Source organism: Lottia gigantea, assembly GCF_000327385.1.
Source record: "Lottia gigantea unplaced genomic scaffold LOTGIsca_279, whole genome shotgun sequence".
NCBI lineage: Eukaryota > Metazoa > Mollusca > Gastropoda > Lottiidae > Lottia > Lottia gigantea.
Window position 1 is genome coordinate 11,206 of NW_008708895.1, and position 13,055 is coordinate 24,260.

Here is a 13,055-nt window from a genome sequence, read left to right on the forward strand (position 1 = left end):
ATTGTAAGCTAAAATTCTCCAGTTATCAACCAATATCAAAATGAACAGTTCATTTCATTTCCAGGTAAAATAAATTTAACATTTCATATTGATTACCACTTATTCTATCTTCAAAATACAATGGATTGTTCATACTGTGAAAACTGTAAGTGCATTTATTTTCCTCATAACTTTTAAAAGTTTTTTTTTATAGCAAAATCAGAACAATTTGGCACCTCAACTTACATCTGAAGTTTAAAAAAACTGTTGTTAATCCCAATACTGACAAATAAATAATAATTTAACTGTTGTTAATCCCAATACTGACAAATAAAAAAATAATTTTGAAATAAGTACTAATAATATTTAGAGGTTACTATTGTAAAAAACAACCTAGGAAATAAAACATACCAGTTAGCTATCTCAGACTTATAACAGGGTTCTTAGACACACCGGATATTTACAATTAAGTTAAGTTACAAATGTCATAAAATATTAAAGTAAATTTGGAAATTGATAATGCTGTTGGAAAATAATTTTATTTTGACCCAATGTGTACATAGTGATGATCTGTATAAATATTTGTTATGGAAGCTACAAATATACACTATTACATTGTGAACGAAATGCTTTTAGGTTCATTTGGCTAGGACAATATTCTGACATCTGTCAAAATAAAATTTAAATATTGTGTGGGTTAGTTCAATAAAATTGGAGAGAGTTTAAGGTAAATGTTTATGATTCTTTATGATGCTACATGTTGAGGTTGGTTCACTTTCCTCTCCACTTGAGCCAAATATTTCTCAGGGATACCAGCAGACCTGAAAAACAAAATGAGTTTAAAAAAGTCTTCCATCTTTCTCTGCTGTAACTGCTGTAGGCTAATGAAACTATGTTCTGATGATATAGACAATGTCAGTATTATTTTGAATCCAAAAAGTAACTAGAAATCCATCCCCCCTCTCTCTTTAAATGAAATTTGCAGATAACACAGTTCCTGGTCTTAGAGCTGTAAGGTCTTCAGCCCTCCACTATATATATTAGAGGGTGTATGCTAGGACCTGTCATAGAGTATTTTCACTGATTGAAACTGACCTTAATTCGTGTAATTTGTTACGTTTAACTTCCTCTAATTTCTGTCTTCGTAATCTAGCCTCTTGATCGAGTTTTACACCCTCCTCGAAAAACTGGTTCCTTTCCATTATTTTATGTTTTTCCTTCATATTGATCTGAGATCTGACATCATCAGCATGTAGCAATCTGCCTCGTCTTAATCTTTCTTCGTGAGCCTTTTCTTTCTCCACTAATTCTTTCTGAGCTCTACAACACAATATAAATTATGTTAATTTATACTATATACAAGATATAGAGAATTAATAACACTATGAACTAAATCATGTTATTATATTTTTACACCAAATCAGAATTGAAGTCCCAAATACATTAAATAGATTCTTACTGAGTCAGCAACATCAACCACATTGTTATAAAACCAAAATGTCAATACTTTATTTTTCGAGAGGCAAAATTGATATGTGCATGTATATTACAAAAATTATTGAAATATACTTACTTAAGGACTCTTTCAAATTCAATTCGTTCGCGTTGAGCTTGAACACCAAGATAATGTTCTTTCTGATTCATCTGGTTAGCTCGAGCTTGTTTTAAGCTTGCTTCAACATTGGCCTTCTTCATCATAGCTTCAGCTTCTTTCTGTCTCCATTCTCTTTCAGCTTGTTCTTGAGCTCGTTTAGCTCGGAGAGCATCTCTTTCAGATTGTTCATCTCGAGCTCTCTCTTGCAAAGCTCGCAATCTAGCTACCTCTTTCTCCTTTTCAATTCGTTTCTTTTCTTGTTCTTTTTCAAAGATGGCTTCTCTTTCCTACAATAAGAATCAGATATTGAGTTGTTGTTGGTGGTATAAAATGTTAACATTACGGTACTTGATAGAAGTATGTATCTTAATCAAATAGATCTATACCATTGTCAACTATATTATATTTGTATTTATGTTTGAAGTCAAATATTACTTACAGCCTTCTGTTTCTGATACTCAATGACTTTCAGCTCTTCCATTTGTTCTTGTTGTTTCTTTACAACTTTTCTTTTTAATAATTCATCATTGGCCTTGTTTAATTCACTCTAAAAATATACAACATTGTCATTTCAAATCATGATATACATATATCAGTTTTCTTCAAATGAGAACTTGAAACCACATAAAATACCTTGACAACCAAAGATGATTATAAAAGGATATTCTGTTCAGGTCTTTTCCTTTTGAATTGAAAGAAAAATCTGCTTTAGGGAAAAGAAAAATATATACCCATAATGCATATAGGAGGAATATTGAAAGCTGTTTTGATGCTACAGGCAGTGCCTTCGAGAGAGGTTACCTGGTAACCAAAACATCTATAACAAAACTTACTCTCAAGGAGGTCTGTTCGTTTTTCTTCTTTTCTAAACTAAGTCTGTCTTCATCCATCAATTTTTCGATGTATTTTTGCATGTGAACATTTTCTTGATCTTTCTTTTCCAATTCAAATAAATGTTCTTGTTCATTTTCCTAAAGATAAAAATGAAAGATGTATTAATAGTTATAGAGTCAATTTGTAAAGTGACATCTGGTGTTCCTGATCATTGTCTGTAGAAATGATATCAACACAATGACATAACTCAACATACCTGAATCTGTTCCATCAGTTTAGCAGCACCAATCAACTGTTCCTCTTTACGTTTCTTCTCTATTTCCTCTTGTATCAAAATAGCATTCTGACGATCTACTTCCATCATTTTATCTAATCTCTTTTCTTCTTCGCTCATTTCAGACACAATTTGTTTCTTCTCAACTATCTGTGCATCTCTTATAGCATGGCATTTAGCATTTAATATCAACTGAAACAGAATATAGCATGACATTTAGCATTTAATATCAACTGAAACAGAATATAGCATGACATTTAGCATTTAATATCAACTGAAACAGAATATAGCATGACATTTAGCATTTAATATCAACTGAAACAGAATATAGCATGACATTTAGCATTTAATATCAACTGAAACAGAATATAGCATGACATTTAGCATTTAATATCAACTGAAACAGAATATAGCATGACATTTAGCATTTAATATCAACTGAAACAGAATATAGCATGACATTTAGCATTTAATATCAACTGAAACAGAATATAGCATGACATTTAGCATTTAATATCAACTGAAACAGAATATAGCATGACATTTAGCATTTAATATCAACTGAAACAGAATATAGCATGACATTTAGCATTTAATATCAACTGAAACAGAATATAGCATGACATTTAGCATTTAATATCAACTGAAACAGAATATAGCATGACATTTAGCATTTAATATCAACTGAAACAGAATAAAGCATGGCATTCAGCATTTAATATCAACTGAAACAGAATATAGCATGACATTTAGCATTTAATATCAACTGAAACAGAATATAGCATGACATTTAGCATTTAATATCAACTGAAACAGAATATAGCATGACATTTAGCATTTAACATGCTGTGACAGTTCAAACCATTTAAAGTCTCAGTGGTTCAAATCCATTGATTCCAAGCTTATGCCTACTTCTTGTGTAAAATCAGTTACATATTTTGTGTGAAATTATTTTCAGATTTGCCAGTGGACAAGATTGGTTTATAATACTATAGATATATCCAGAAAGAAACAACTTACTTCATTAAGATGTTTGATTTCATCTTCCTGTTCTTGTCTCATTTCATTGGCTTTAGCTAATAAATGTTCTGCTTTAAGCTTAGCTTCTTCTTCAAGTTCATTTAACTTTTCATTTTTCCGTCTGCTTAAATCCATGGATTTCATAAAATTCTTTCTTTCTTGGGCTTCATCCTGGAATATTAAACAATTATATTGACCAACCTAGAACTATGTTGAAAATTTAACAGTACTAAAGAAAGATAAACTAAATATTGTCATACCAGAGCTTGTTCTTTCTGTCTCTTTAAAGCTTCCAACTGAGCTTCTTTTTCTTCCTTGGTATAAACTCTGGCTGCTTGAAGAATCCTATAATAATCACCTCTACTCATAACAGTACTTTGACCGCTGGGATCTTCAGTTGGTACACTGAAATTATATTATATCATACTGTAGACAATGATAACTGAAATTATATTATATCATACTGTAGACAATGATAACTGAAATTATAGAACTACTAAACAGACGTACCACTAAACAGACGTACCACTACTACTAAACAGACGTACCACTAAACAGACGTACCACTACTACTAAACAGACATACCACTAAACAGACGTACCACTACTACTAAACAGACGTACCACTACTACTAAACAGACGTACCACTAAACAGACGTACAACTACTACTAAAAGTGACTTTAGGTAAAGAAGTGTTTGAACTTACATTAAATTTCTAATCAAATCCTTTGTAATAACTCGAACAGTTTCTTTATTATTTTTTCCATTTTTACCACCACTTTTTCTCCTTACATTTCTCTCTTCTGCTTGACGTTCTATATTTGTTCCACCAGTTGCCCATTTGTCTTTCAACATTTCATTTCTCTTAGAGACACTGTTTGATTCTCCAAATAATGTCTCATCTATCTGAGAATGGTTACTAACAGTTCTGTATTGCCTGGTTCTAGCTCTACGAGTTGCAGATGAAACAGAGCTGCTAGCAGAAATAGCACTGCCGGGCTGAAATAAAAAAATATTTAAATCAGATAATTACTATATAGTACTAGTACTCATTGAATCAATAATTGTCAAAATAGAGTCTTATCAGGTCAGATGTGAGGCTATGTCTATCAGGTCAGATGTGAGGCAGGTCAGATGTGTGGCTATGTCTATCAGGTCAGAGGTGAGGCAGGTCAGATGTGTGGCTATGTCTATCAGGTCAGAGGTGTGGCTAAGACTATCAAACATGCCATCAACTCAAGCATTAGAGTGGCCAATCAATTATAAAAATTCGATTCTTTGAACGTGAATATGTAACTATATACCCAGGAGACAACAAAGACAATAAAATAACAGATATTAATTTAAACAATCACACCAGAATAATGTTCAGATTAGATTCTCAAAGTCTGCCACATTAAGCCAAAATACCATTCACAAACATTTTCATTATTTCAATCTATCAATAACTGTCTACTGTTTACTTTCCATTTCCCAGTAAATCCGAATTGTAAAACAAATTGATTCCGATATCAAGATCAACACTACTTACCATGATGTATTTTTATTATTATTTGATCAGATTGAAAGAAAATCTGTGGTAAAATAACAAGCAGAAAACTATCAACCCAACTGTTGTCAATGGACGTTTTCTATTTACCAGCTTAGTTGCTATAGATTTGCGCATGCGTAACAAAACAGGGGCAGGTAACCGGAAACTACTTCCTGTATAATTCCAAGATGGCTGCCTCCATTGCACGCCGAAAATCACTGTTACAAAACCATTTTTTAAAAGAAACCTTAAAAAGTTCGTTAAATTTAAATAAATTAAGTGGCTCTCATAGTTTCTCCATAACATTTCTTGTCAATCTAGTATGACAATACTCCTGTAACACCGAAAAACTGCCTGTCTAGTCTCAATGTTTACAAATTACAGAATCGCATTTTGCCTAACATTATTTAATTTATTGCAGATAAAACTATAATGTCTTTGAGTAAATGAAAATAAATATCTATGGAAAATTTATCAAATGCATTTATGATTTTTCAAGGAAGGGGGTTTCTCGCGAAAGTTTGTTCATTTTAAATATGAAATTATTAACCCTGATCTTATAATTGTATTGAATCAATAACATTCTGAAACAAATGACATGTAATATGATGTATTTGTTAAACTATTAGTAATATTATTTTGTAACTTAAAACATTTCCCGAATATGTTTTTTAATTTCTAAGGATGCTACTCAGCATGTTCCCAGTCAACCAACACAGCAGTCAAAGTAAAGAGAAATGAAATCTTTGATGAAGAAAAACTAAGACAACAGAATAGTATCATTAGAATAGAGAAAATAAATGTTGATGTCAGGGGACCACCTGAAGACTGTTCACTTCTAATGAATAAAGGAATTTCAACTCCATATCATTGTGCTATGCGTAAGTTCAAGTGATTTGAATAAAGGTAATCTCCAATCTGTTTAAGCCTATTTACATTGATCTAATCTATTTTTAAATTGAGCTCTTAATCAATTTTTAGTGTAAAATCAAGTTGCCTTCTCTTTAATATTAATTATAGTATATAGAAACAGTTTTGTTTTAAACCAATCTTTTAAAGCTGCAGTTTGCTTTCTTTGCAGATATTCAAGAAATATTGACAACTAGGTCAGCTTTAGCTTTTGTGAATTCTAAACCTTGGGATATGCATCGGCCATTAACAGAAGATTGTACACTAGAATTTTCAAATTTTGAAGATAATAACCCAGCAATAGCCAATAATGTAAGTATTAAATTGTTATGTCAGATCAAATCCATTCAACCTATCTGAAATTTTTATCATTGTGCATTACACAATAACTACTGTCATTTAAACCTTTTCCCTTATCAATAAACAGATTGAACTGTGGCTCACTTTATCCAAATAGCTTTCTATTAAACAAATGAAAACAACCAATTATACAAGATATAATAGATATAATATTCACAAGTTTCATATACGAAACAAATGATTAGAGTGGCTATGTCGCTACATATAAGCGTGTTTATTGGCAGGTTTGAAAGTCATGTTGATTTATCTTACAGAACAGGACACAAATTTCCAATTCTTTTTATTTCAGGCTTTTTGGAGATCATGTACATTAGTGTTAGGAAATGTTTTAGAAACAGCATTTCAAGATAAATATTACATAGAATTAGTCAGTTTTCCACAAATTAACAGTAAGTTACTTGGCTTCTAAAATCAAAATTTCTTTACCTGCGAAGTGAAACAAGATGTTTTATACTTGTTTATAATCAGGTTAAGATCTGGGTTTGGTTGAAAATATAAAAAAACAAGCTGTCTAGATATATTTTAGGAAGTGTAAGTAGTAATGAGAATAATATCAATTTTATAAAGTCAGTAATTTACTGTATTTTACCTGAAAACAATGTGGACTGATCTTGTTAATGTTTTAAATCTCCTCAGATATATACCAATATTCTTGCTTCAATAATTATGTCATAAGAAGAGAGTGAATAATTATAAATATTGACTCAATAATATTTTGTGTTTTTCAGTAAAAACTGGAAGTTTTGTTTATGATGTTGATTTAAAAATGCCAGATTGGAAGCCAACCTCAGTAAGTTGATATAACAGTGACTATTAGTTTTAACATTAAGGAAATGTCTTTGATAAATATTGTTTTAATGATGGCTCAATTCCCAAGTTAAACACAATGTTGATGGAATAATTTCTTCTCAGGTGCAGTCACATAACTCTTAACTTTCACAGAGCATTTTAGTTGAATTGTAGGAGAACAGGTTTCTAGTTTTGAATTCTGAAAAGTGAGACAGCTGAAATTGAACTTTATCAGACAACTTATTTTATTGTTATAATATATTGTGTGGCATGGTTTACCTATATTTTATTTTACAGATGGAATTGAATAGTTTATCAACTATAGGATATCGACTTCATTACAAAGATTTACAATTTGAACGTTTAACAGTGGATGTTTCTATAGCTAGAGAAATATTTACAGACAATCAATATAAACATAATCAAATATCAGATATAGCTCAGAAATCTAAAAGTGGAAAATCAGTTACATTATACAGAGTTGGAGATTTTATTGATATGACAGGAGGGCCGTGTATTTCAAGTACTGGACAGATTGGTAGATTTAATGTCACAGCTGTAAGTTATAATCAATTTACACTTTCAGCATCCACAACAGATTTCATTATTAAAATACAACGTTAGGAATCTCTTGTAATTCAACTCAAATGTATTGTCTTCAATTCCTGAGCATTATTAACCCATTCAACCCTAGCGACTTGTTTATATCATCTACAGTGTTATCAAACATTATAAAAAATCACTAGATATATAGATATACTATTTCTAACATTTATTAACTCAACGTTTCACATGTTCAAACAGACAGTGTTATCAAATATTATAAAGAATCACTAGATATATAGATATACTATTTCTAACATTTATTAACTCAATGTTTCACATGTTCATACAGACAGTGTTATCAAATATTATAAAGAATCACTAGATATATAGAAATACTATTTCTAACATTTATTAACTCAATGTTTCACATGTTCAAACAGACAGTGTTATCAAATATTATATAGAATCACTAGATATATAGATATACTATTTCTAACATTTATTAACTCAATGTTTCACATGTTCATACAGACAGTGTTATCAAATATTATAAAGAATCACTAGATATACTATTTCTAACATTTATTAACTCAATGTTTCACATGTTCATACAGACAGTGTTATCAAATATTATAAAGAATCACTAGATATATAGATATACTATTTCTAACATTTATTAACTCAACATTTCACATGTTCATACAGACAGTGTTATTAAATATTATATAGAATCACTAGATACATAGATATACTATTTCTAACATTTATTAACTCAATGTTTCACATGTTCATACAGACAGTGTTATCAAATATTATATAGAATCACTAGATATATAGATATACTATTTCTAACATTTATTAACTCAACATTTCACATGTTCATACAGACAGTGTTATCAAATATTATATAGAATCACTAGATATATAGATATACTATTTCTAACATTTATTAACTCAACACTTCACATGTTCATACAGACAGTGTTATCAAATATTATATAGAATCACTAGATACATAGATATACTATTTCTAACATTTATTAACTCAATGTTTCACATGTTCATACAGACAGTGTTATCAAATATTATAAAGAATCACTAGATATATAGATATACTATTTCTAACATGTTCATACAGACAGTGTTATCAAATATTATATAGAATCACTAGATATATAGATATACTATTTCTAACATTTATTAACTCAACACTTCACATGTTCAAACAGACAGTGTTATCAAGAGAAATGAATAATACAACGAGTCTAACAATATATATAGAAAAATAATGAATAATAAATACAGAAATGGTATATCTATATATCTTGTGCTTCTTTACCTATTTCTATATGTCTTATAAACAGTATATTGCTGTCAATAGTCATCATTTATATTGAAAGATGATATAAACTTTTGTTAGTTGCAGTATTTTTACATGTCGTTAGTTTTTATTAATTATATTTTAAGATACACCCAATAGAAGATCCTGTATTAGGTAGATTACATCGTGTTCAGGGTGTCGCAATACCTACACAAACTGAGGTAAGTTTTTGACTTTGTGTGATTGGTGTATAGGTCGATCACTTCGTGTGATTTATTGGTGTATAGGTCAGTCACTTAGTGTGATTTATTGGTATATAGGTCAGTCACTTCGTGTGATTTATTGGTATATAGGTCTGTCACTTCGTGTGATTTATTGGTATATAGGTCCGTCACTACGTGTGATTTATTGGTATATAGGTCCGTCACTTCGTGTGATTTATTGGTATATAGGTCTGTCACTTCGTGTGATTTATTGGTAATAGGTCCGTCACTTCGTGTGATTTATTGGTATATAGGTCCGTCACTTCGTGTGATTTATTGGTATATAGGTCAGTCACTTCGTGTGATTTATTGGTGTATAGGTCAGTCACTTCGTGTGATTTATTGGTGTATAGGTCAGTCACTTCGTGTGATTTATTGATGTATAGGTCAGTCATTTCGTGTGATTTATTGGTGTATAGGTCAGTCACTTCGTGTGATTTATTAATCTATACAACTTGCCAGTAGTATGAAGTATTTCCTGATAAACTTATAACATGACAAATTGCCTTGAATTAGAAGACAACAGGTTTTTAGGTTGGGAGGTTCAGGGATGGTACAATATTAATATTAATTGTTTTGAATAATAATTATGTTGATGAATTGTCTATTACAGATGCATTATTGGACATATAATCTACTCTGTCAGCGAGCTTCTAAGTTGGTAAGTATTTGACAGGTCTTATTTATATATTATAAAGGATATCAGTTAGAAAGGGGTTCCTGATAGTGCTAGGTATTTATGTTTGAAAGTTGTACAACACCTAATATATGATTTATCTCCCTTGTAACATCTGAATATATAGCCAATCAAACTCCCTATTAGAAAACACAATTAACTAGTAGTTACATGCATTATATCATATAGAATTTCTATCATGGGAGCTGATTGGCTGTAATAGATTTTGTACAATGCAATGAAATAGCTGCATTATCAAACTTACTGAAAGATGATGCAATAGATAGTGTGACATTATGAAGATGGCTAATCCTAGCTCCAGACATTCAGAATATTAATGAAGTAGTTCTCATACTTCAAAAATATAATAATTTAGAATTATCATTAATTTGAGATGATATATTATTTTATTCTTCAGAATCCATTACCATTACCAAGTGAAAGTAAAAATACAGACGAAGAATCAGAAGTAAAACAGTTAGTATCATAGGAAAGACTTAATGGTCATCTATAATGGCTTAATCATGAGAAAAGAATTTATATTGGCTTCAATTGGTAGTTAATGATGACAAATTTGGTCTACCAGTGAGCCCTGTGTTTATCAATGGACCCTGATGGATCTAGAAGTAAAATACATCAGTACAAATTATATGTAGACAACACTGATAGTAGGATGATTCATTGAGCTGTATTTTCTAGGAATCTACAAATTAGGTTTGACTTAATGTGTACTATCAAATATCACAGTTTTCTATGTTTTTAACGATTATACAGTATACGGTGGGTTAAATTACCTTTTCTTCAAGAGTGACTGCCTTGTATAGCAACATCATCAACTTGTTTAGAGTGTGACATTGTTTTCTACTGAATCTATAACGTGTATCATAGTGCTACTGTATAAAACAGAATTTTGTTATATTGAAATGTGGATAAATTATGTATACGATTAAAATATGTGATCCCATTTTAAATTCACATGTTTGTCATTGGCAATGAGGTCATTACAGAAAGGCCTGGACAATTGAAGTTCAGCCTATTTGATATGAAAGCTGATGAAAACATCTTGACCAGTCTCTTTATTTATATTTATTTCTACACTTATAAAACTCTTAAATCATTTGGTCGAAAGCTGCCCTAGTAAAATATTGATAGGTTTCCAAGAAAAAAAAAAATGAAATTCTACTGCCTATGAACTCTTGGGGTATTATATTTGGTTTGTGGCTCAGACCATGTTTGGTCACTACGGAACCGACTGAGGTTGAATTGTGGACGTGGTAGATGAAAACTAGATATGCTATTGGTTTCACTACCCACAGAGGAAGTGTCGTCATTCTTTTGAGCCAGACTTCTGAAAATAAAAGGAAAAATTAGGTACCGCCATGGGTACAGGTGAAGTCGCTATTTACTGGGGATCTTAGTATTGATATCGGACCAGACAATATTTCAGAATCCATACATTCAAACTTTATATTTTTCGTAAGATAAAGATGTAGCAGGATGGAACATGGTTACCATTCGGTAGAAATGGACAGAGATTATTCCAAGAAATCTTAAATAAGAAACCAACTTACTGTCTCCGTCTAATAACAGTGTATATTATTGCCATGACAGCGGCTGCTATGACTGCTACAGGCACCAATACATACATTACTAGCTGGTTTATCTTTAAATCTGTAGAATGAAAATATTTGAAGTAAATATCGCTTTTTATAGATATCTGTTGTCAATATATAACCTAATGTTAGTAGCCTGAGATATCTGTTGTCAATATATAACCTAATGTTAGTAGCCTGAGATATCTGTTGTCAATATATAACCTAATGTTAGTAGCCTGAGATATCTGTTGTCAATATATAACCTAATGTTAGTAGCCTGAGATATCTGTTGTCAATATATAACCTAATGTTAGTAGCCTGAGATATCTGTTGTCAATATATAACCTAATGTTAGTAGCCTGAGATATCTGTTGTCAATATATAACCTAATGTTAGTAGCCTGAGATATCTGTTGTCAATATATAACCTAATGTTAGTAGCCTGAGATATCTGTTGTCAATATATAACCTAATGTTAGTAGCCTGAGATATCTGTTGTCAATATATAAGTATCCGGTACTCACCAGAGCTAGGTTTATCTGGTAAATCAAAATCTGGTTTTCCTTCCAATGGTAATGGGGGATCAGAGCAGGATATCGGCGGTCTGTAGCCTACAAATAGTTTAAATATTGAATTTAGTGGAAAATCATGATGATGAAATACGACTGGAGACGCCCAAGCCTGAAAAAAGACAACTTTCACCACGTGCTAAATAGGTTTGGCAGATGGTGATCTCGTTTATCTGTCAAGAGATTCATGCCGTGAGAGAGAGGGGGAGGGGAGGGGGCAGATGTGATTAATATGGTAGTAACATACCCTCGGGAACTGAAGCGTTTCGACATTGTCTCATATCGTAATACAACGCCAACTGGTCCAGGTACGTTGCTGGTCTTAGACCTGTTCTACATTCACATTTCCCCGACGAACTGCAGATCTGTTCTCCTTTCATAACACAGCGATTAGCACCAAAGTCACAGTTTTCACCCAGGATTGGTGTTGTTATACCGTAGTCAGGATAATCTTCTGGTTTACAGAATGTATTGTTAACTGATGGTAGAAATCCTCGATAACATTCACATTTATTATCAATACACCTTGATAGCGGTGTGATACATCTATTACTGGCCCGATCACATGTTTCACCTATTTTTATCACTGTAACAGAATATATTGTTGAAAGAATTCGTATCTGATGTTATTACAACTCGTGGACTTCCCGTTTAGGGAATACTCATGTTTACGTATTGTATTGAAGACACAAGTGACACATGTGAAGTCGTTGTTTGGGACAACCCACGACAGTGGGACAATAATGCATTGGCTATGAATTAGCAAGGTACCATTTGAGTATCGTATCTTGGCC

General features: G+C 31.4%; 2 protein-coding genes across 2 annotated transcripts; one reads left to right on the plus strand and one right to left on the minus strand.

The window, feature by feature from the left end:
* Nucleotides 1–724: 724 nt before the first annotated feature.
* Nucleotides 725–4,105, minus strand: LOTGIDRAFT_145035 (hypothetical protein; the record flags this gene model as incomplete). Its single annotated transcript, XM_009056442.1, has 8 exons — nucleotides 725–800; nucleotides 1,075–1,299; nucleotides 1,553–1,860; nucleotides 2,013–2,120; nucleotides 2,407–2,544; nucleotides 2,664–2,873; nucleotides 3,702–3,872; nucleotides 3,962–4,105. Coding segments are annotated over 8 exons (1,380 nt in total), but the record flags the coding sequence as incomplete, so codon positions are not given.
* A 1,312-nt stretch (nucleotides 4,106–5,417) lies between these two features.
* Nucleotides 5,418–11,066, plus strand: LOTGIDRAFT_227386 (hypothetical protein). The gene is made up of 9 exons (XM_009056443.1): nucleotides 5,418–5,489; nucleotides 5,918–6,115; nucleotides 6,316–6,455; nucleotides 6,793–6,892; nucleotides 7,232–7,293; nucleotides 7,590–7,850; nucleotides 9,306–9,380; nucleotides 10,036–10,083; nucleotides 10,517–11,066. Exons 1-9 carry the CDS (start codon nucleotides 5,423–5,425, stop codon nucleotides 10,586–10,588), a joined length of 1,023 nt encoding a protein of 340 aa, XP_009054691.1. The 5' UTR covers nucleotides 5,418–5,422; the 3' UTR covers nucleotides 10,589–11,066.
* Nucleotides 11,067–13,055: the final 1,989 nt, after the last annotated feature.